Genomic DNA, 24,107 nt, shown 5'->3' on the forward strand with positions numbered 1-24,107 from the left:
GAGGCAGGGCCTTGGGGAAGGGGTGGTGGTGGAATAGGGGCATTATCCCCTCCAGCCCTCTGCCCTGACCCCCCCCACACCCTCAGCCCTCTGCCCTGAGCCCCCCTGTGCTCTGCATACCCCCCAGACCCCTGCCCTGACCTAACCCCCCCTCACACACACCCAGCCCTCTGCCCTGAGCCCTGCATCCCGCACACACCCCAGGCCCCTGCCCTGAGCCCTGTACCCCCCTCACACACACCCAGCCCTCTGCTTGACTCCTTCACCCCCCCCACCATGACCCCAGCCCTGACTCTAGCACCCCAACACATACCCAGGCCCTGACACCCTGCACCCCCACATACCCAGCCCCCACCCCATGCACCCCCCACATCCTGACTCTTGCACCCCCCACATCCCCACCCCCACCCTGAGCACCAAATGGGAGCTCCTGCACGCCCCCCCCATTCCCACCTGCACCCCTCGCACCAAATGGGAGCTGCCCAGGTAAGTGCTCCACACCCAAACCTCCTGCCCCAACCCTGAGCCCCCTCCCTCATTCTAGCTCCTGGTCAGACCCTACACCCCAACCCCCAGCCTGCTCCTTCACCCCCAGCCCTGTGCTCAGTGCACTCCCACCCTCAGCTCAGTTCAGAGAGAGAGGAAGAGAATGGGCCAGAACCAGGGAGAAGGTAGGTATCCACTGTATGTGGGTAGGGCCAGGACCCCAGTATGGCAGCGGGCTGAGCGGGTCCGGCAGCCGGGATCCCGGCTGGCAGGAGCCGACGGATGGAACCCTTGAGTGGCAGCGGGCTGAGCCGCTCAGCCCACTGCTGGCCTGGGGTCTCGGCCGCCGGCCCCGCACAGCCCGCTGCCGGTCTGGGGTTCTGGCTGCCAGCCCCACTCAGCCCACTGCTGGCCTAGGTGAACAGAAACCCCAGGCTGGCAGCAGGCTGAGCGGGCCGGCAGCGTAAGATCGACATTTTAATTTAATTTTAAATGAAGCTTCTTAAACATTTTGAAAACCTTGTTTATTTTACAATACAATAGTTATATAATATATAGACTTATAGAGAGAGACCTTCTAAAAAACATTAAAATATATTACCAGCACGCGAAACCTTAAAATGAATAAATGAAGACTTGGCACACCACTTCTGAAAGGTTGCCGACCCCTGCTCCAGTAGCTTTCTTTCCCAATGTGATTTTTGCCCAGACAGACTCTGTCTTATCCATTCCATCACTTCTTATTTCTTTACAGTCTACCTCATCGATATACAATGCTACTCCACCACCTTTGCCTTTATTGCTGTCTTTCCTAAATAGCACATACACTTCAATACCTGTACTCCTGTCATGACTACTATTCCACCTGTGGGGGGAGGGATAGCTCAGTGGTTTGAGCATTGGGCTGCTAAATCCAGGGTTATGAGCTCAATCCTTGAGGGGGCAAAATCAGTACTTGGTCCTGATAGTAAAGGCAGGGGGCTGGACTCAATGACCTTTCAACGTCCCTTCCAGTTCTAGGAGATAGGCTATCTCCATTTATTTATTATTATGTTTCTGTTATCCCTATATCATCTGGTTTCACTTCCTGCACCAGTAGCTCTAGTTCCTCCATTTTGTTACCTAGGCTCCTTGCATTAGTGTACAAACATCTTAATTTTTGCCGTTTGGCTTCACTGACATTCTTTACCTGATTAGGCACAGACATTCTACCACCAGTACACCTAGAGACTGGTATCTACACTACCCTTCCTCTTTATATCCATTCTCATACCCACGGCTGTATCCTTTCTTACTTCGTTTTCTTCCCTCTCAATGTTAAATTCCGGCAGGGAGATTACCTGGACATCTTCCAACCATCTCCCCCAAATTCCTAGTTTAAAGTTCTCTTAATCAGTTGTGCCAGCCTCCATCCTAGAAGTCTATTTCCCTCCTTACTCAGCTGAAGTCCATCCCGAGAGAACAGTCCTCTGTCCATGAATGCTTCCCAGTGGCCATACAGCAAGTTAAAGAAGTATGGGCTGGATGAATGGACTATAAGGTGGATAGAAAGCTGGCTAGATCATCAGGCTCAACGGGTAGTGATCAATGGCTCCATGTCTAGTTGGCAGCCGGTATCAAGCGGAGTGCCCCAAGGGTCGGCCCTGGGGCCGGTTTTGTTCAATAGCTTCATTAATGATCTGGAGGATGGCTTGGACTGCACCCTCAGGAAGTTTGCAGATAACTCTAAACTGGGAGGAGTGGTAGATACACTGGAGGATAGGGATAGCATACAGAGGGACCTAGACAAATTAGAGGATTGGGCCAAAAGAAATCTGATGAGGTTCAACAAGGACAAGTGCAGAGTCCTGCACTTAGGACAGAAGAATCCCATGCACTGCTACAGACTAGGGACTGAATGGCTAGGCAGCAGTTCTGCAGAAAAGGACCTAGGGTTACAGTGGACGAGAAGCTGGATATGAGTCGACAGTGTGCCCTTGTTGCCAAGAAGGCTAACGGCATTTTGGGCTGTATAAGTAGGGGTATTGCCAGCAGATCGAAGGACATGATCATTCCCCTCTATTCGACATTGGTGAGGCCTCATCTGGAGTACTGTGTCCAGTTTTGGGCCCCACACTACAAGCAGCATGTGGAAAAATTGGAAAGAGTCCAGCAGAGGGCAACAAAAATGATTAGGGGCTGGAGCACATGACTTATGAGGAGAGCCTGAGGGAACTGGGATTGTTTAGTCTGCAGAAGAGAAAAATGGGGGGGGGGGGGTTGATAGCTGCTTTCAACTACCTGAAAGAGGGTTCCAAAGAGAATGGATCTAGACTGTTCTCAGTGGTACCAGATGAGAGAATAAGGAGTAATGATCTCAAGTTGCAGTGGGGGAGGTTTAGGTTGGATATTAGGAAAAACTTTTTCATTAGGAGGGTGGTGAAGCACTGGAATGGGTTACCTAGGGAGGTGGTGGAATCTTCTTCCTTAGAGGTTTTTAAGGTCAGGCTTGACAAAGCCCTGGCTGGGATGATTTAGTTGGGGATTGGTCCTTCTTTGAGCAGGGGGTTGGACTAGATGACCTCCTGAGGTCCCTTCCAACCCTGATTGTCTATGATTCTATGAAAAGGCACTGGCTAGGAAGTGAGATGAGGGTGTTTGCTGGTGAGGGAGAAAAAGTAGAATAAGTAGTGTTTGCTGGAGGAGGAGGGGAGATTAAACATTTGAAAGGAGGAGAAATTGAGGGAATGTTTGAGGATATTTAGAGCCTTATGATTACTGAAGAGAATCTGCATTGCTTAAGGGTAGGGGGTTTGTAACACTAAGAATCTGAGTCATGCCTCCCACAACTAAATTGCTGACTGAGTAATCTGACCCTGTGCTTGTACAACGCCTACGGCAGTTGGGCCACTATCTGATTGTGGGCCTTGAGTATTACTGTAATAAAATATAACAAGCAGCAATAAAGAATAATTTGTGTGAGATGCAGAGCTTCTATGGCTTAACCATGTTTAATTATGTTTTCAGGGGCATTCTTGATCCCATACGTCATAGCACTTGTCTTTGAAGGAATCCCATTGTTTCATCTTGAACTAGCCATAGGACAGCGCTTGAGAAAAGGCAGCATTGGTGTCTGGAATACCATCTCACCTTACTTTGGAGGAGTTGGTATGTTTCTTTCTGTTTTTTTTCTCTGTAAACTAGTTACCCCACTGTCAAGAGCCATATTCAATACTGTCTAGGGAACTGGTTAAATAACTGAAACAAGTGCCTCAAGCTCCAGCCCAGAGCAATACTGGCTCTAGTAAACTAAAGTTTGATCTCCGTGGTCACACTGTCCAGCAGTTCTTACCCATTCACAAGCACATAGGACTCCTCTCTGATATGAAACCTCAAAACCCTTTTATCTAGGAAACACAACAGACAGTTACATAAAATAAAATCAGTCTAGTGGGACACAGTGGGTTTGTTAAAAATATCTCAAGGCCCAAGTGACATGCCCAAGAGAACCCTGCTTGCCTCCCACTAGATCCATCCCCCTTTGGGTCCCTTCCACTCGGTTTGGGAAAAAATAAATGAATTAGGCATTAACCCTAGACAGAGACAAACCCTTAATTAAAACAGGAGACCATTTGGGGTCCTTATCAGGAGTCACACAAACCTCCCTCCCTCCACCAAAAAAAAAATAATAGGAAAATGTACAAGTCCCCAGCAGTTAAGCATGTAGAGGAATACTCTAACACTATTATGGGTCTGAACAGCGTAGCCCCAACTTAAGTACCTTCTGCAGGCCATTGACACTTGGGTGTAATGCTCACAAACAGCCTCCAACATGTAAGTCACTCCCAGCTATGTCTGTATGTGTGCGCAGCAGCCAACCAGCCACACTTTGGCTCTCACCAGTCTTCGTTATGCTGCAGGGTGATCCCAACACCCCCTCCGTCCCAGATCTTACCCCATAAATATGTACAGCCCAGCCCTCTCCTGAACAGTACAAATATGTTAAGTGCATTATTCCTTTAAGGGAATAATATGCACACAACTTGTTACCCCAAATGGAGTTACCCAGACACTTAAACTTGAACACACTGGATTAGATAAAACAGTAAAACAACTTTATTAATTACAAAGATAGATTTTGAGTGAAAACACATAATGAGGCATAAAAGTCAGAAGTGGGTACAAGAAAAATAAAGATAAAATCCTTAACTGGTGCCGAACTTAACAAATATTAATTTCAAAGCAAAGTTCTCACCACATGCTTTTACTGACCAAACTGTCAGGTCAAGACTCCTCTCCCAGAGTCCAACAGCTGCTTCCTTTGTCTCTTCAGGTGTAGTGAATGCAATGGGCAGCAGGGAGGGGGGTACCTTGGGTGTTTGTCCCTCCTTTTTATAGTTTCAGTCCCTTTCTTGAAAAACATTTCCAGCTGAGAACCAGGAACCAAAGAGTCTATGTGGAAGGATAACCCTTACTGGTTTTTTCACCTGTTTGAACTTTGTCTTTCCTTCCTGCTTGATGAATCTGTTCACTGCTTAAATGCAAATTAAAGCAAGGATGCATTCCTTTGTTTAGGACAGACCTGTTTGCAACTTCTGTTTAGGCAAAGCTATGGGGTTTGGAAAATGTGTTAACACCATACAGGGGAATATTATAACTTCACATACAATGTTGTCACACAAATGATACCACACAATACATGTCTTGTACAAAGTTATTACAGTAATGTGTAGGGTGTGAACACATGGGCCTATTCGGTCACATATACACAATGAAAGACAGCAGCATATTAAGCTACTACCTGTAATGTGTAGACAGCAGCAGGGTGCACCAGAGAGATTCCTCTGCCTGCAGCACTAAATGGGCACTCTACGGGCATGAATTTCCTCCCACTTACATCAATGGAAATCAGGCTTTTCTGGCTTCCACCAAAATAAATACGGTTCTGCCCACTGATGCCTAGAACATTCCCTCAAGTATTGGAAGTGATTGGATGGGCAGCACCACAATCCTTCAGGCCAAAGCTTGTCTATTTGTAGCAGGATGGTGAGGAGCGGAATGTATATGTTTCATTCCATTTGAAGCAAGGAATCTCTGAAATTCTTCAGAACAGAATTTAGGCCCATTGTCACTCACCAACTGTAACAGTAAACCAACTTGGCTAAACAAGTTACCAAGACTACTGGACATCCTTGTAACTATAGCACAAGTAATTCTGGAAACTTTGGTTATTCTGAATGGGCATTGATTACAACCAAAAACATATAACCATCTAAAGGTCCAGCAAAGTCCACATGAACATGTGTCCAAGGAGTCTGAGGCCACGACCAAGGATGTAGATGAGCTGGGCTAGGATCATGCTGAATTTTCTGACACTTAGTAGAGCCTTGCTCGCAATATCTTTGTTGATCCTCATTTACCAGACATGATTCTGGGTTATGGTCTTCATACATACAATGGCAAAATGACCTTCGTGAAGAGCTTCCAAAACCTGAGACTGAAGTGATTTTGGAATGATCACTTGCATTCTGCATCAGATGCAACTGTGATTCACAGATAATTCACGTTGACATAACACAAATTGTGTAAACTGGGGATTCTTTTGATCTTGAATACTGTACATTGCAGTATGATTCCTCTCAGAAGAAAAAGCACATCATCCTTAGTGGTTACTTTGTTGATGTCTGTGCTAGTGATAGGTAATTGAAACAGGGTCAGCACCTGCCTCTTGTGAGCGTCCCCTTTCTCTGGCCAACAGTGCCTACAGTCTCTTAATTCTTTTCAGCAAGTCAGTACCCACCTCTCGCGAGCGCCCCTTTCCTCCTCTGGCCGAGCTGCCTATACTGTCCCACAGGGCCTATCTCAAAGCCCTCAGTAATGTCCTATAGTCCTCCCCAGGCTCTGGTCCTCAGTCTGACCAACAGGGCCTATCTCAGTACTCTAGTTGGCCAGCTTACATGTGAAGGTTCCTGCTCTGGGATTGAGCAGCACTCCCTGGGGGCTCGTCGCCTGCCCTTTAGTCCTCTGACCCCGGCTCTCCAGGGGTAAAAAGTTCCATGGCCAGTCCCTTCCCTGGGCCTGTCTTCAGTGAGTCCTGGCACCCAGCCAGAAGCTATTCCCTCACTTCCCCAGTCCCTGCCAGCAACTACCTGCCTTAAGCCCTTGCAGCTAGCTAGGAGCACCTCTTGCTCCCCCCAGTCTCTGCAGACTGCCCTCACTCTGGCCCTGCAGCTCCTTTTATATGAGCCTGCTGGGCCCTCACTGGCTGCTCCCTGCAGCCTCTCTGATTGGCTGCTTCCCTTGCAGCCACTCTAGCCCACTTGGAGGACCTCTCCAGTGCTCCTTCCCTGGGATGGGTGAGGCAGGACCCCGAGGCCTCCAGCAAGTGGCTTTTGGGCCTAGTCCACCCCATGAAAGTAATCTATTAATCAAATTGAGATAGATTACTTTGTCTGAAGTTTCTTTGGGTTGACAGGAGTTTGAGCATAGCAGTTGCAACAGCCCATCAGCATTGCCATGCTGAGTCCCGTACAGTATAGTATAAATATGAATTGAAAGTAGCAATTCTCATGATTGCATATGAGCAGCAACTAATGACAGAAAGCCAGGTTTCAGTCCAAAAAAATTGAAAGTAACAGGCAACAATCCATCAGCAAGGTAAAATGTCTACCATACAGATTGTATGGAAACTTCCGAATTCCTAAGATAATGCTGAGAGCTTCTTGCTTTATTTGAGCATAGTTCTTCTCAGGAGTAGTGAATGTTCATTATGCAAAGGCAATTGCTTTCTCCATGCCATTAGGAAAAAGGTGGGAAAGAACTGCAGCCACTCCATGTGGTGAAGCATCAAAATGTGTAAGAACTTCGGGTGATGTCAGTTTATTTGCTTCCTTAAATGCACACTCACACTCTTTAGTCCGTTTCCATTTTTTCTTTGCTTCTAACAGTTCATGTAAAGGTGCCAATATTGTCATCAGAATAGGCAGAAATGTACCATAGTAGTTAAGCAGTCTTAAGAATGAATGTAACTCTGAAATGTTCTCTGGTGGTGGCGGCACTTCAAGAACTACCTTTTCTTTCTCTGGTGATTTCCTTAAGCCTCTGGCATCAATTACAGGTCCAAGTTATTCAACTGAAGATTTGAAAAACTCACATTTGTTTTGGTATACTCTCAGTCCATGGTCTTTCAAACATTGCAAGACAGCATCCAAATTTTGAAGATGATCCTTTCCTATAACAAGGATGTCATCCAAACAGCATAACTCCATTCAGCCCTTCAAAATCTCATCTATGGATTTCTGGAACAGAAATAAAGTTCCTCCTCTGCCTTGGTGGGTTCTGCGCTTTCTGGCAGATTTGCTCGTCTCCGAGGTTCACGGCAGTCCTCAGTTTGGCTCCTTTTGTTAGTGGCACAAACCTGCCGTTCACTTGACTAACCTCATCACTGGCCAGCATTGGGAAAAGGAGGAGAACAATCCCCAAAGTCTCTGCTGGCCCACCTAATAGGTCAGGGGATAGGCCAGAGACCTTCCCCTCTAGTGGGACCCACAGTCCAGATCAACTCCTTTTATATCAAATAGGGAGTTGAGGGGATGGAGGGAACCTGGGCCCGCCCTCTACTCCGGGTTCCAGCCCAGGGCCCTGTGGATTGCAGCTGTCTATAGTGTCTCCTGTAACAGCTGCATGACAGCTACAACTACCTGGGCTACTTCCCCATGGCCTCCTCCCAACACCTTCTTTATCCTCACCACAGGACCTTCCTCCTGATGTCTGGTAACGCTTGTACTTTGCAGTCCTCCAGCAGTACGCCTACTCACTCTCAGCTTCTTGCGCCTCTTACTCCCAGCTCCTCACACGTGCCCCTCACTGACTGAAGTGAGGTCCTTTTTAAACTAGGTGCCCTGATTAGCCTGCCTGTCTTAATTGATTCTAGCAGCTTCTTGATTGGCTCCAGGTGTCCTAATTAGCCTGTCTGCCTTAATTTGTTCCGGCAAGTTCCTGATTGTTCTGGAACTGCCCCTGTTACCTTACCCAGGGAAAAGGGACTTGCTTAACCTGGGGCTAATATAGCTGCCGTCTATCACTCTCCTGTAACCATCTGGCCCAACCCTGTCACATATCCCCCCGCCCCCACTCAACACCACGGGGTTGGGCAACTTGGGATGTCAGGCAGTTTACCCGTGACAAGCCATCTGCATTGCCATGATGGCTTCCAGCCTGGTGTTGTATGGTGAATTGGAAAGGTTGTAGGGACAGGAACCATCTGGTCACCCTTGCGTTCTTCTCTTTATTTCGCTGCATACACTGGAGGGGGGTGCATGGTTGGTCACAAGGGTAAACCGTCGTCCCAGCAGGTAATAACAGAGTGTTTCCATGGCCCATTTCACAGTAAGGCACTCTCTCTCAACCACTGCATACTTCTGCTCTCTTGGGAGGAGTTTCCTGCTGAGGTAGAGGATCGGGTGTTCTTCGGTCTCCGACCATCTGTATAGGACAGCTCCCAATCCTACTTCAGGTGCATCTGTCTGTAAAATGAATTCTTTGTTGAAGTCTGGGGCTATAAGCACGGGGTTACTGCAGAGGGCTGTCCGTAGATCCGTGAATGCTTTCTCTGTGGCATCTGTCCACTTCACCACGTCTGGACCCTGGGCTTTTATCAGGTCCGTCAGGGGACTTGCTCTGGTGGCAAAATGGGGAATAAATCGCCGGTAGTACCCCACCACACCCGGAATGCCCAGACTTGCATTTTCCGATTCGGCCGGGGCCAATTTTGGATAGCCTCCAGTTTGTTTTTGAGGTACTAGGATCTGCTGTACCTTCTGTCCCTGTACTGGTGCAACCCGGTACAAGAAATCCTTCTTCATTATGAAATAGGGTCCTGGTCCCTGGGTTTTCCCTTCCACGGGGACCCCATCTATTTTGGTCACCTCCTTCCTAATGTTGTCGTACCTTGGGTCTTCAGCCTGGTCCCGCCAAAATTTTCTCTCCCAGGGCTAATCTGCCCAGGGGGCAGTCTCTGTTGCCTCTCCTGGTTCAGAGGCATAAAGGTGGGAGTCAGACTGGGGTGCTTCTCCCTCCTGGGCGGCCTCCTTTTCAGCTGCTCGGGTCCGCCTACCTACGAGAGCTACCCTCTGGCTTTGGGTCAGTATTCAGGTTCCCAAGGCCTTAGCTGCCCTTCTTTCCCTTTTCATCTTTCTACCCTGCCTGGGAGTGGAGAACAAATCTGGGGATATTTCAGAGAAGACTGGGGGTTGAAGTCTACTGTGGATGTCTCACTAACTTCAGGGTTTCTCCCTTTCTCCAATTCCCCTACTACGAGTAAGTCTCCAAACCCTGGAAACTCCCTCCCTATGAGCACTCGGTATGGGAGTTTAGGGACTACACCTTCTGCTACCTCAGTAGTGTTCCCCTGGATCTCAATTTTTACCGGGATGGTGGGGTAATAAGTAACTGTCCCATGGACGCATGTCACCCCTGTGCGCTTTGCCTGCAGCAGCTGACTGCGCTTCACAAGCTTCCCTGAAATAAGCATGATAGCACTCCCAGAATCAACCAGTGCCGTGGTTTCTGCCCCATTTAGTTTTACTGGTCTGGTGTACATATGCGGGGGTTAGCGTGACCCCCACCAGGTGAATTAGGGAGCATGTGTCTGCCCAGGTCCCCAGGTTACACTGCATAGACGCCTCAGCATTGGGACACCGTGCAGCTATGTGTCTCCACTCCCAGCAGGCGTAACATCTGTATGGGGCCCTAGGCATTCCCTGGTCTCTCGGTTTGGGCAGTCTAATGACACTATCCTCTTCCCCCTCAGTGCTCCGACTCTTTGTGGCCTCCAATGGGCCTTCAGACTCTCTCTTTTTCCACCTAGGCCCTCCTAGGGGCCCAGTCGCCTGAGCTCTGGAGCTTGGTGCTGCTAATAATAAATAATGGAGATATCCCATCTCCTAGAAGTGGAAGGAACCTTGAAAGGTCATTGAGTCCAGCCCCCTGCCTTCACTAGCAAGACCATGTACTGATTTTGCCCCAGATCCCCAAGTGGCTCCCTCAAGGATTGAGCTCACAACCCTGGGTTTAGCAGGCCAATGGTCAAACCACTGAGCTATCCCTCCCCCCCAGTTTAGCTAGTTTAACCCGGGGTGCCTCTTCCTTAAGTGGTTGGGTGAGTTCCCTTGCCACCCTTTGCCTCTCTACCAATGCGACAACCTCGTCATAGGTGGCGGGTTCGTTCTGGCTTACCCAGGCATGAAGGTCTGGTGGTAGTCCCCTCATGTATCGGTCGATGACCAGAATCTCTAGTATCTCTTCCAGACTCTGGGACTCAGTTCATAACCACTTTTGTGTGAGATGGATGAGATCATATAATTGGGACCGCAGGGTATTGTTTTCCTGGTACCTCCACTCATGATATCGCTGGGCCCGCACTGTGGTCATTACCCCAGATCTGCTCAGGATCTCTGCTTTCAGCTGAGACTAGTCTGCCGCAGCCTCTTCAGACAGGTCATAGTAGGCCTTCTGGGTCTCCCCACACAGGAATGGGGCGAGGAGGGATAGCTCAGTGGTTTGAGCATTGGCCTGCTAAACCCAGGGTTATGAGTTCAATCCTTGAGGGGGCCATTTGGGGATTTAGTGTGGGATTGGTCCTGCTTTGAGCAGGGGGTTGGACTAGATGACCTCTTGAGGTCCCTTCCAACCCTGATATTCTATGATGCCAGACCACTGTTCTCAGGGCCAAGCCTCCCACAGGGCTGTCCTCTCAAAGGCCAGGAGGTATGCCTCTACGTCATCCTCCCATGTCATTTTCTGCAGCCAATTGCTGGCCTGTATGATCTGCATCCCATCCTGGCCCCGGTTCAGCTCTGTAAGGGTCTTTACCTGGCTTACCAGTTCCTGCAACATAGCTCGGTCTTGAGCAGCCTGGTCCATCAGCAGGCGATTAGCCTCTTGCTGCAGCTGCACTGCCTCCTCTTGGGTGGCTGCCTGGACACGAGTAGCTTCCTGCTGTGCAGCTGTGGCTTGTATCAATGCCCGCACTACGTCATCCATTGTGGAGGGGGCGGGGGCAAACCTCTTTTTTTTTTTTTTTTAAATATCACCCTCTTTCTTCCGCTGCGCTGTGCGCACCAAATCCCACCCTGACACCAGTTGTGATAAAGTTCCTCCTCTGCCTTGGTGGGTTCTGCACTTTCTGGCAGATTTGCTCTCCTCAGAGGTTCACGGCAGTCCTCAGTTTGGCTCCTTTTGTTAGTGGCACAAACCTGCCGTTCACTTGGCTAACCTCATCACTGGCCAGCATTGGGAAAAGGAGGAGAACAATCCCCGAAGTCTCTGCTAGCCCACCTAATGGGTCAGGGGACAGGCCAGAGACCTTCCCCTCTGGTGGGACCCACAGTCCAGATCAACTCTTTTTATATCAAATAGGGAGTTGAGGGGATGGGGGGAACCTGGGCCCACCCTCTATTCTGGGTTCCAGCCCAGGGCCCTGTGGATTGCAGCTGTCTATAGTGTCTCCTGTAACAGCTGCATGACAGCTACAACTACCTGGGCTACTTCCCCATGGCCTCCTCCCAACACCTTCTTTATCCTCACCATAGGAACTTCCTCCTGATGTCTGGTAACGCTTGTACTTTGCAGTCCTCCAGCAATATGCCAACTCACTCCCAGCTCCTCACACGTGCCCCTCACTGACTGAAGTGAGGTCCTTTTTAAACCAGGTGCCCTTGGTTTAAAGGGACTTGCTTAACCTGGGGCTAATATATCTGCCTTCTATCACTCTCCTTTGCCCGATCCTGACACAGTATGCATTGAGCAAATCCAATATACTGAAATACTGTCCACCACTAACAAACAAATCTTCAATAGGAGGTAGTGGACACTGGTCTGCACATAAAGCTGGATTCAGTATCACTTCAAAGTCTCCACAAATTCAGACTGAGCCATCCTTCTTGATTACTGGTACAATGGATGTAGGCCACTCATTGTGTGAAACCAGTGACAGGACTCCAGTGATAAATAAACAGTCCAAATCTGCTTCCACCAGAGGCTTCAGAGCATAAGGCACAACTCTGGGCTCACAATACTTTGGTTGGCTTTCAGATTTAACAGTAAGCTTCACTGACATGTTGTTCATCTTTCCAAGCTCTTTTTCAAAAACTTTGAAGTGTCTGTCCACTATGTGATCATGATCAAGTATGGGGTATAGCTGTTTGATGATACACCGTATGGGTCCCAGTGTGGGGTGATAGGTGACAACTAGGAGTGTGAAATTGCAGAACTACTGACTGTGGTATGTAACCTATCATTAATCAACTTCTATATCAGATGACTGGAGGATAAGTAATGTGACACCAATTTTTAAAAAGGCTCCAGAGGCAATCCCAGCCATTACAGGTCGGTAAGCCTAACTTCAAATTGGTTGAAACTATAGTAAAGAACAGAATTATCAGTGACACACAGATGCACATGGTTTGTTGGGGAAGAGTCAACATGGTCTTTGTAAAAGGAAACCATGCCTCACCAATCTACTAGAATTCTTTGAGGGGGTCAACAAATAAGGGTGATCCAGTGGATATAGTGTACTTGGGCTTTTAGAAAGCCTTCAACAGGGTCCCTCACCAAAGGCTCTCAAGCAAAGTAAGCAGTCATGGGATAAGAGGGAAAGTCCTCTCATGGATCAGTAACTCATTAAAAGATAGGAAACAAAGGGTAGGAATAAATGATCAGTTTTCAGAAAGGAGAAAAGTAAATAGTGGTGTCCTCTGGGGATCTGTACTGGGGGGCCAGTCCTATTCAACATTCATAAATGATCTGGAAAAAAAGGTAAATAGTGAGGTGGCAAAATTTGCAGATGTTACAAAGCTACTCATGATAGTTAAGTACAAAGCAGACTGCGAAGAGTTACAAAGGGACCTCCCAAAACTGAGTGACTGGGCAACAAAATGGCTGATGAAATTTAATGCTGATAAATGCAAAGTAATGCACATTGGAAAACATAATCCCAACTATATATACACACAGAAAGGTGGAATCTAAATTAGCTGTTACCACTAAAGAAAGAGCTCTTGGAGTCATTGTGGATAGTTCTCTGAAAACACCCATTCAATATGCACCAGCAGTCAAAAAAGCTAACAGAATGTTGGGAATCGATAATAAGACAGAAAATATCTTATTGCCTCTATATAATTACCACAAATAAATGGCCACATAGTGTGCAGATGTGGTTGTTGTGACAGTGTATTTTATAAGGCTTTATGGGGGGGTGCTTATAAATGTATGTACGACATAACGAACAAAACGAATATGTTTTGTGCTGCCTGTGTCATGTAATATATCTCCGTAAAGGTTATGGTCTACTATATCTATTCATCCTATCTGTACACATATATCATTTTCTACTTGAGGTTAAGAATATGGGCTGTATACTTGCTTGGTTTCTAAGTAAGCTTTGGGAGGCATTTGATCAGTTTCTTTAGGAAGGAATTTGCAAGGTTAAGTACCTGATCAGGAAGCACTTGGGGAACAATGCATCATGGAATGCTCCAATCCACATAAGAAGTCTTCCTGGAGACATACAAGATACCATGTGGACAATGGCTTTGACCTGTAAAGACTGAGTCATGCAGGGACATGTGACTTGCCCAGGTGACTCCAGAACTCCATCTTGGAGCTGGACTTTGCATAGGAGTGAGGAGGGGGGTCTCCACCCACAAGAGAAAGTCTATTTAAACCCGTGGGAGACCCCTCCATTTGGTCTTCAGCTGGCTAAAGAAGGAGCCTCTCCACTCCCCCAGGATACTTGAAGGAAACTGGAACAAAGGACAGTAACTACAGGGGGGGTGAGTGATTGCTCGACCCAGGCTAAAAGGAGATTAGCCTGTAAAAGGGAGCATTCTGGAACTGGTGAGGAACTTATCTGTATTTAGTTTGATTAGACATAGATTTGCACATTTTATTTTATTTTGCTTGGTGACTTACTTTGTTCTGTCTGTTACTACTTGGAACCACTTAAATCCTTCTTTCTGTATTTAATAAAATCACTTTCTACTTAGTAATTAACTCAGAGTATGTATTAATACCTGGGGGAGCAAACAGCTGTGCATATCTCTCTATCAGTGTTATAGAGGGCGAACAATCTATGAGTTTACCCTGTATAAGCTTTATACAGGGTAAAATGGATTTATATGGGTTTAGACCCCATTGGGAGTTGGGCATCTGAGTGCTTGTCTGCACACTTCTGTGAGCTGTTTTCAGGTAAACTTGCAGCTCTGGGACAAGTGATTCAGACCCTGGGTCTGTGTTAGAGCAGACGGGAGTGTCTGGCTCAGCAAGACAGGGTGCTGGAGTCCTGAGCTGGCAGGGAAAACAGGAGCAGGGGTAGTCTTTGCACATCGGGTGGCAGCTCCCAAGGGGGGTTCTGTGATCCAACCTGTCACAGTTGTCCCATCTCAAAAACGATATATTGGAATTGGAAAAGGTACCCAGAGAAGAGCAACAAAAATGATTAGGGGTATGCAACAGCTTTCATATGAGGAGAGATTAATAAGACTGGGACTTTTCAGCTTGGATTAAATAAGACTAAGGGGGCAGGGATAGCTCAGTGGTTTGAGCATTGGCCTGCTAAACCCAGGGTTGTGAGCTCAATCCTTGAGGGGGCCATTTAGGGATCTGGGACAAAAATCTGTCTGGGGATTGGTCCTGCTTTGAGCAGGGGGTTGAACTAGATGACCTCCTGAGGTCCCTTCCAACCCTATGATATGATAGAGGTCTATAAAATCATGACTGGTATGGAGAAAGTAAATCAGGTTTAAAACAAACAAAAAAGTATTTCTTCATACAATGCAGTCAACCTGTGAACTCTTTGCCAGAGGATGTTGTGAAGGCCAAGACTATAACAGGGTTCAAAAAAGAACTAGAAAAATTCATGGAAGATAGGTCCATCAATGGCTGATGGACAGGGATGGTGTCCCTAGCCTCTGTTTGCCAGAAGCTGGGAATGGGTGAAAGGGGATGGCTCACTTGATGATTATCTGGTCTGTTCTTTCCCTCTGAAGCACCTGGCATTGGCCACTGTCAGAAGACAGGATACTGAGCTAGATGGACCCTTGGTCAGACACAGTATGGCCGTTCTTATGTTCTCCCAGGTTGCAAAAGCCAGCTGACACTCCTGTAGAGCCCTACATTACTGCTCCAGATTACTTCTGAGTCCACTCACCCTCCTCCCCACTTCTTTTCTATGGCCCTCTTCCTGTTCCATAGATGTAAGATGAAGCTATATGTTCCTGCACCAGAAAACACTCCTGGTCCCACCCATCACTTGAGCTGGTGGGGGCTGTTCCTGAACCTTAAAAAAAAAGTTAAACTATATGCTGAACCATCAGTGGCATCAAGTGTTGTGGATAGCCATGGGAGTAGGGCCAGGGACCTGAGGTTTGTGCTCTTCCTCTCCCTCATGCATTTGGAGTACCTCTACCTCCTCAGGATTCCTGTGCAGAAGTTGATGCCATAGAATTGCTGTACTGTCATTGCCACCCACCCATACGTAAACACCTCGTAGTCCTCTGCACAGAGGCAGCAGCAAACCATACCTGGTTTCCCCACTACTATTGTGAAATGCTGTCATGCATGAGAGTTCAGTGTTCTGGCCTTCACCCTCCCCCTTCTCCTGAGTGGCGGCTTCTGGTCACCTGCATCTGCATTTCCCCCATACTCTTAAACTCTTCCACTCCCATCACTTTTCTTCTCCAACCTCTTCATTTTAGATTTTAAAGATATTTGTTATAATCCCATCGCCTTCCACAATCCTTTCTTTCCTTCACTACCACAGAATGGTAAGGAAAAAGTGGCCACTCTTGTACTGCTCCCAGAATTTGAAATGTTATCCTAGCACTTTCACTCCTAGGGGAGGTTTCCTGTCTATGTTGAGTAATTATCATCTTGGTGCTATTCAGGGGAAGAGACCGTCACAGCCTACCTAGACTGTTTTTAAAAGCACCAAAGGGAAAAATCAAAAACACTCACACAAAAACAAAAATGAGAGATTACGGCAAATGCAGTAGCAGGAGTGATATAGATTTGTTGGGTAAAGTAAATAAGTGTTCTGATATCTTATGTAAGCAATGTTTAAACTGAGATTTTTTTGTATTCAATAGGTATTGGTTCATTGATGGTGTCGTTCATTGTGAGCTTATATTATAACACCATTTTAGCCTGGGTAATGTGGTATTTCATTAACTCATTCCAAGAGCCCCTTCCTTGGAGCGCTTGCCCACTAAATGGGAACAGAACAGGTAATTAATATTTCAAGTCTCTTGTCATTAATGGTGTTAAAGTTGCAAAGTGTTACAACCTCTTTTTTATTCCTGTAACATGGCATTAAGTTCTACTGGACAGATTTTTTTAATGGCTCATTTAAAAATCTTCTCTTTGCACTAGGGCTGTCAAGCGATTAAAAAAATAATCATGATTAATCGTGTGATTAATCAGACTGTTAAAGAATAATAGAATACCATTTATTTAAATATTTTTGGATGTTTTCTACATTTTCAAATATATTGATTTCAATTACCACACAGAATACAAAGTGAACAGTGCTCACTTTACATTATTTTTATTACAAATATTTGCACAGTAAAAAACCAAAGAAATAGTATTTTTCAGTTCACCTAATACAAATAATGAAGTGCAATCTCTTTACAATAAAAGTTGAACTTAACTTACAGAATTATGTACAAAAAAATAACTGCACTCAGAAACTTACAAATGTAGATTTTTTTTGTTACATAACTGCACTCAAAAATAAAACAATGCACATCTTTAGACCGTACAAGTCCACTCAATCCTACTTCTTGTTCAGCCAATTGCTCAGACAAACAAGTTTGTTTACATTTGCAGGAGATAATGCTACCCGCTTCTTGTTTATAATGTCACCTGAAAGTGACAACAGGTGTTTGCATTGCAGGTGTTTGCATGTTGTAGCCAGTGTCGCAAGATATTTATGTCCCAGATGTCCTCTGGAATGGTGGTTGAAGCATGAAGTGACATGCGTCCATGCTGATGACGGGTTCTGCTCGATAACGATCCAAGCAGTGCAGACCAACGCATGTTCATTTTCATCATCTGACTCAGATGCCACCAGCAGAAGGTTGATTTTCTTTTTTGGTGGGTTGGGTTCTGTAGTTTCCGCATTAGAGTGTAAATAAGAAGTGGGCAGCATTATGTCCTGTAAATGTAAACAAACTTATTTCTCTTAGCGATTGACTGAACAAGAAGTAGGACTGAGTGGACTTGTAAACTCGAAAGTTTTACATTGTTGTGTTTTTGAGTGCAGTTATGTAACAAAACAAAAATCTACATTTGTAAGTTACACTTTCACAATAAAGAGATTGCGCTTCAGTACTTGTATGAGGTGAACTGAAAAATACTATTTCTTTGTCATTTTTACAGTGCAAATATTTGTAATAAAAATATAAAATGAGCACTGTACACTTTGTATTTTTTATTGTAATAAAAATCAATACATTTGAAAATTTAGAAAAACATCCAAGATAGTTAATAAATTTCAATTGGCATTCTATTGTTTAACAGTGCAATTAATCACAATTAATTTTTTGAGTTAATCATGTGAGTTAACTGTGATTAATCAACAGGCCTACTTTGCACCTTTAGGGTTAGATGGTGACCCAGCCCTATATGGTCACACAATCATGTGAAGCCTTTGCTTCCATCATCCCTTTGCAGACAAATAATATTCCCCACATCACAGCTAAGGCATGATGTGAAGAGCAGGTCTGTACGTTGGCTACTTCTTCCTCCAACTGAGCAACTGGACTGAAGGGGAGCTGTGCAGTACCCAGTGTTGACAGGGGAGTAAGCTGTACCCTGTAAGAGTCTGTAGTGAGTTACTTTCTCTCAGGATTTAGAGGGAAGCAGAGAAGGAATTAGTATCGGCGATCAAATTCCTTTCTGGTGAGATGCAACTACACACTTTCCTTTTCACAGGACTGCCTGTGACAGGCAATACCCCAGGTACAACATGGGGTACCACTGTGCCCCCTTAGCTCTCCAGCCTTGGCTGTCTCTCACTAGTGACAAGCAGCAAACTCCTCCAGGCACTACTATCACTCAGCACAACATGTGGAGCCATACACCCATCTAGATTGCATGAATGCTCCCAGAGCCATTCACAAATCACACAGAGAAAGGCACCAGTAAATCTCCCAAGCCCCCAGGCTTGCACCCCCAGACTATGCCATCTTGCTCTAGTCAGAAGCCTGACCAGTGTAAGTAAGTTTATTACCCAGTCCACCCCTCCTTCAATGTGGAGAGGACATACACACAAGCCTTTGTGAACTCAGCTGAGATTTCCCACACACTTCAACCAAAGCAAACTGTTTTAAGTAAAACAGAAAACTGATTTATAATCTATCTTTCTGTAGTTAATAAGTGGTAGTCATAGAAGGTCAGAAATAGTTACTGTTGTCAGACGCTCCCGGTGTGGTGCTCTGCTCTGTTCAATGTTGATATCAATCGGCTGCGTGCGTGTTCCCTCTGTGTGCTGCCCCAGCTCTGCGCAGATAGCTGACACAGCAGATCCCAAGAGAACCCCCAATGACCACAGACTCTAGTAAGGTACGAAGGCACGTCGGCCAGGTTTATTGTCAAACGAAGCACAGTAATAGTTCCCCCTAGACTTTACTTTAGAGGATGTACTACGAATATGTGCCCCCTGGCAATGGACTCAGCTCAGTCAGTGGCGGGACTTTCCACTGCCCCCTAGGCTGGACAAAGATATCCACTCAGGGATGCATTCTTATACACAGATACAAACAAGTTACACATCACTCCTGACATATTGAGGTGCAACCCCTCTACGCAGCAAGGTACAACCCCTCTACGCAATAAGGTGCCGCCTCTCACCTTGTACATGTTGGTTCGAACAAAACAACACGATCCATCATATTCCCCTTTTGGCCCTGTCATTGGGATGGGTCAGCCTGTTCCTTGTTGTGTGTAGAATGTACAAGTATGTGAATGTTCTAATATCTGGTGTCCAGTACCTTTTAGGTATGTCTCTTTTTGCAGCATCAGCCCTTTCCTTGCCAGCTTCTGTGAGCAGGGCCTGCCTCTGGCTCACAGCTTAACTTTGCTTTATGTTAGCAAAGTCTTGACCATTACTTTAGTTCAGGCCTTAGGCCTCATACTGGGCCTCTGATACCAAGGTTTATATCTCAGGGCCTCCTCTTACTACAGTTACCGAAGAAAATAAAAAGGTAAGTGCATAGTCTAAATCTTAAACCTTATTACGCTAGACAGTATTTGGATCTATCAGTTTTCTCACCTCACTGGATGTTACAATTCTTCATAAACAGGATTCTCTCTCAAGCCTGGGACCAGTCTTCACAGTTGAAGTCTTTGTCTTCTCAGCGTTCTTGTTGTTTCCAGCATAGGTGGGGGAGGAGAAAGTCCAAGGCATGATGCCACTGTCCCTTATTTTATACCCTCAGTCCATGTGCCTGGAAAATACTAGCCCAGACATGTCCTGGTGGGCTTCGCTGAGTCACAGAGTTGAGCAATCCCCCTGTTGTGGTCTTGTGCAACTGAGGTTATGGCTACACTACGAGGCTTTTAGCGACACGGCTGTGCTGCTACAGCTGTGCTGGTAAAAGGCATGCAGTGTAGCTGCTATTTGTTGGCAGGAGAGAGCTCTTCTGCCAACAAAAAACTTCCACATCTCCCCTCCCCCCGCGCCCCCGAGCAGCAGCAGCTTTGGCAGCAGGAGAGCACTCCTGCTGACAAAGCGCTGTTCACACCAGTGCTTTTTGTCGGTAAAACTTTTGTCATTCGGGGTGTGGGGTGTGTTTTTAACACCCCTGAATGACAAAAGTTTTGCCGACAAAGTGCCAGTGTAGACAAACCCTGAGTGATTAGTTCAGCAGTCCACATTGTGTGGTGCTTGTGCAACTGTCATTGAATTGTAAATCCTTTGATTACAACTCCCCTGATGATTACTGGTGCTTGAACACCCCCCTGGGAGTGGTTTGCCTTCTTTTTATGTCACTTACAACATATTTCAGTAACAACAATATATAGCAAAATCTGATAACTTGATATACACTAATACACATATTTTGACCAAACAGTGGGTTTCATAAGATCTTATATGACATGATTTATATGAAATATATTATAATTATATGATAGGGTGAATATGGGAGTTCCGGGGTGCTGCTTTGAGGTACAGAGTTACACCAGTGCAAAGTTGGTATAAAATGATATAATTATGTAGTAATTTGCATCCACTTTGCCCTGTTGTAAGCAATGACACAAAGTTACAGTGGTGAATAAGCTCTACTATATTGAACTGTAATCAGTGCTCCATACTTGAAGTTCCAGTTTGGTTACTTTACCTTAAGAAACATAAAGTCATGAGAGTAAAAAAGGTGTGCAGCACCTGACCTCCCCTTGCTGCTCCATCAGAGGCATGGCTGGGGATTTCATAGGCACTGTGGTACCTGGGTGCCCCTCTTCCTGTTCTCCACTACCTTCATTCTCTTTAGGTTATGAGCCCTGCATTCTTTCTTCCTAGATGTGTACATTTAGGTGTTGCTCTGCTCAGCACTGCAAGGTCTAAATGGGGCTTAACTGTCTGAAGTCATTTCAGAAGTTACTTAAGCTCCTAAATCTCACTGAAAGTCTGTAAGAGCTATAATAAAATCATTTGTATGTTTGATACTTATGTTTAGTGTGTTAATATTTTTGTATTCAGTTCGCATATTTTTAGACTATAACTTGGCAATGTAGATGCTATTGTGAGAAAGATTTCCAGAAGATAGTGTGACCAAGGGACCTCTTCATGCCAAATGGCTGAGGGCACAGGGGGTACATAGAGTTTTACTGGAATCCTGTGGGTCAAATATATACATAATAATTCAGTAAAAGGTGGCATGTGTGGCATCTACCAAAAGCCAGTAATATGCTGGTCACCAATCATTGCAAAGTGTATGTAAGGATATTTACAAGTTATGTATCTATACTGAAAACTATGTTCTTAAGATATGTAAGTTAAGTCACCAGAAGGCGATAAACAGTTTCTATGCAGGCAAGGGGTAGGAGACACTCATCTTCCGGACTGGTCATTGTTTGTTTATTTTGCATCTTACAATGCGTGTCTATTTGCATGCAGAGCCACCAGCTAATCAAGACAGCAAAAAAATCACAAGAGTGAACAGGTCGTGCAGGGGGGGGGGGGGGAGTGGCACGATATGTGAAAGAAAATGTACAATCAAATGAAGTAAAAATCTTAAGCAAATCCGCATGTTCCACAGAATCTCTATGGATAGAAATTTCATGCTCTAATAAGAATATAACTTTAGGGATCTATTATCGACCACCTGACCAGGACGGTGATAGTGATGATGAAATGCTAAGGGAAATTAGAGAGGCTATCAAAATTAAGAACTCAATAATAGTGGGGGATGTCAATTATCCCCATATTGACTGGGAATATTTCACTTCAGGACGAAATGCAGAGATAAAATTTCTCGATACTTTAAATGACTGCTTCATGGAGCAGCTTGTACGGGAACCCACAAGGGGAGAGGCAACTCTAGATTTAGTCCTGAGTGGAGCGCAGGAGCTGGTCCAAGAGGTAACTATAGCAGGACCGCTTGGAAATAGTGACCATAATACAATACCATTCAACATCCCTGTGGTGGGAAGAACATCTCAACAGCCCAACACTGTGGCATTTAATTTCAAAAGGGGGAACTATGCAAAAATGAGGGGGTTAGTTAAACAGAAGTTAAAAGGTACAGTGACTAAAGTGAAATCCCTGCAAGCTGCTTTTTAAAGACACCATAATAGAGGCCCAACTTCAATGTATACCCCAAATTAAGAAACACAGTAAAAGAACTAAAAAAGAGCCACTGTGGCTTAACAACCATGTAAAAGAAGCAGTGAGAGATAAAAAGACTTCCTTTAAAAAGTGGAAGTCAAATCCTAGTGAGGCAAATAGAAAGGAGCATAAACGCTGCCAAATTAAGTGCAAGAATGTAATAAGAAAAGCCAAAGAGGAGTTTGAAGAACGGCTAGCCAAAAACTCCAAAGGTAATAACAAAATGTTTTTTAAGTACATCAGAAGCAGGAAGCCTGCTAAACAACCAGTGGGGCCCCTTGATGATCGAGATACAAAAGGAGCGCTTAAAGACGATAAAGTCATTGCGGAGAAACTAAATGGATTCTTTGCTTCAGTCTTCACGGCTGAGGATGTTAGGGAGATTCCCAAACCTGAGCTGGCTTTTGTAGGTGACAAATCTGAGGAACTGTCACGGATTGAAGTGTCACGAGAGGAGGTTTTGGAATTAATTGATAAACTTAACATTAACAAGTCACCGGGACCAGATGGCATTCACCCAAGAGTTCTGAAAGAACTCAAATGTGAAGTTGCGGAACTGTTAAATAAGGTTTGTAACCTGTCCTTTAAATCAGCTTCTGTACCCAATGACTGGAAGTTAGCTAATGTAACGCCAATATTTAAAAAGGGCTCTAGAGGTGATCCCGGCAATTACAGACCGGTAAGTCTAACGTCTGTACCGGGCAAATTAGTCGAAACAATAGTTAAGAATAAAATTGTCCGACACATAGAAAAACAAACTGTTGAGCAATAGTCAACATGGTTTCTGTAAAGGGAAATCGTGTTTTACTAATCTATTAGAGTTCTTTGAAGGGGTCAACAAACATGTGGACAAGGGGGATCCAGTGGACATAGTGTACTTAGATTTCCAGAAAGCCTTTGACAAGGTCCCTCACCAAAGGCTCTTAGGTAAATTAAGCTGCCATGGGATAAAAGGGAAGGTCCTTTCATGGATTGAGAACTGGTTAAAAGACAGGGAACAAAGGGTAGGAATTAATGGTAAATTCTCAGAATGGAGAGGGGTAACTAGTGGTGTTCCCCAAGGGTCAGTCCTAGGACCAATCCTATTCAACTTATTCATAAATGATCTGGAGAAAGGGGTAAACAGTGAGGTGGCAAAGTTTGCAGATGATACTAAACTGCTAAAGATAGTTAAGTCCAAAGCAGACTGTGAAGAACTTCAAAAAGATCTCACAAAACTAAGTGATTGGGCAACAAAATAGCAAATGAAATTTAATGTGGATAAATGTAAAGTAATGCACATTGGAAAAAATAACCCCAACTATACATACAATATGATGGGGGCTAATTTAGCTACAACAAGTCAGGAAAAAGATCTTGGAGTCATCATGGATAGTTCTCTGAAAATGTCCACGCAGTGTGCAGAGGCGGTCAAAAAAGCAAACAGGATGTTAAGAATCATTAAAAAGGGGATAGAGAATAAGACTGAGAATATATTATTGCCCTTATATAAATCGATGGTACGCCCTCATCTCGAATACTGCGTACAGATGTGGTCTCCTCATCTCAAAAAAGATATACTGGCACTAGAAAAGGTTCAGAAAAGGGCAACTAAAATGATTAAGGGTTTGGAACGGGTCCCATATGAGGAGAGATTAAAGAGGCTAGGACTCTTCAGCTTGGAAAAGAGGAGACTAAGGGGGGATATGATAGAGGTATATAAAATCATGAGTGATGTGGAGAAAGTGGATAAGGAAAAGTTATTTACTTATTC

The 24,107-nt window shown here is 45.3% G+C and overlaps 1 protein-coding gene across 1 annotated transcript in view; it reads left to right on the forward strand.

Moving 5' to 3' along the window:
- LOC135873401 (sodium-dependent neutral amino acid transporter B(0)AT3-like) overlaps positions 1-24,107 on the forward strand; it is a 91,416-nt gene that overhangs the window by 11,616 nt on the left and 55,693 nt on the right. The window contains exons 2-3 of the mRNA XM_065397864.1: positions 3,493-3,633; positions 16,611-16,748. Coding sequence (XP_065253936.1) covers positions 3,493-3,633; positions 16,611-16,748 — 279 coding nt within the window. The remainder of the gene's footprint in view (positions 1-3,492; positions 3,634-16,610; positions 16,749-24,107) is intronic.

This window comes from Emys orbicularis, chromosome 2 (genome assembly GCF_028017835.1).
Source record: "Emys orbicularis isolate rEmyOrb1 chromosome 2, rEmyOrb1.hap1, whole genome shotgun sequence".
Taxonomy (NCBI): Eukaryota; Metazoa; Chordata; order Testudines; family Emydidae; genus Emys; species Emys orbicularis.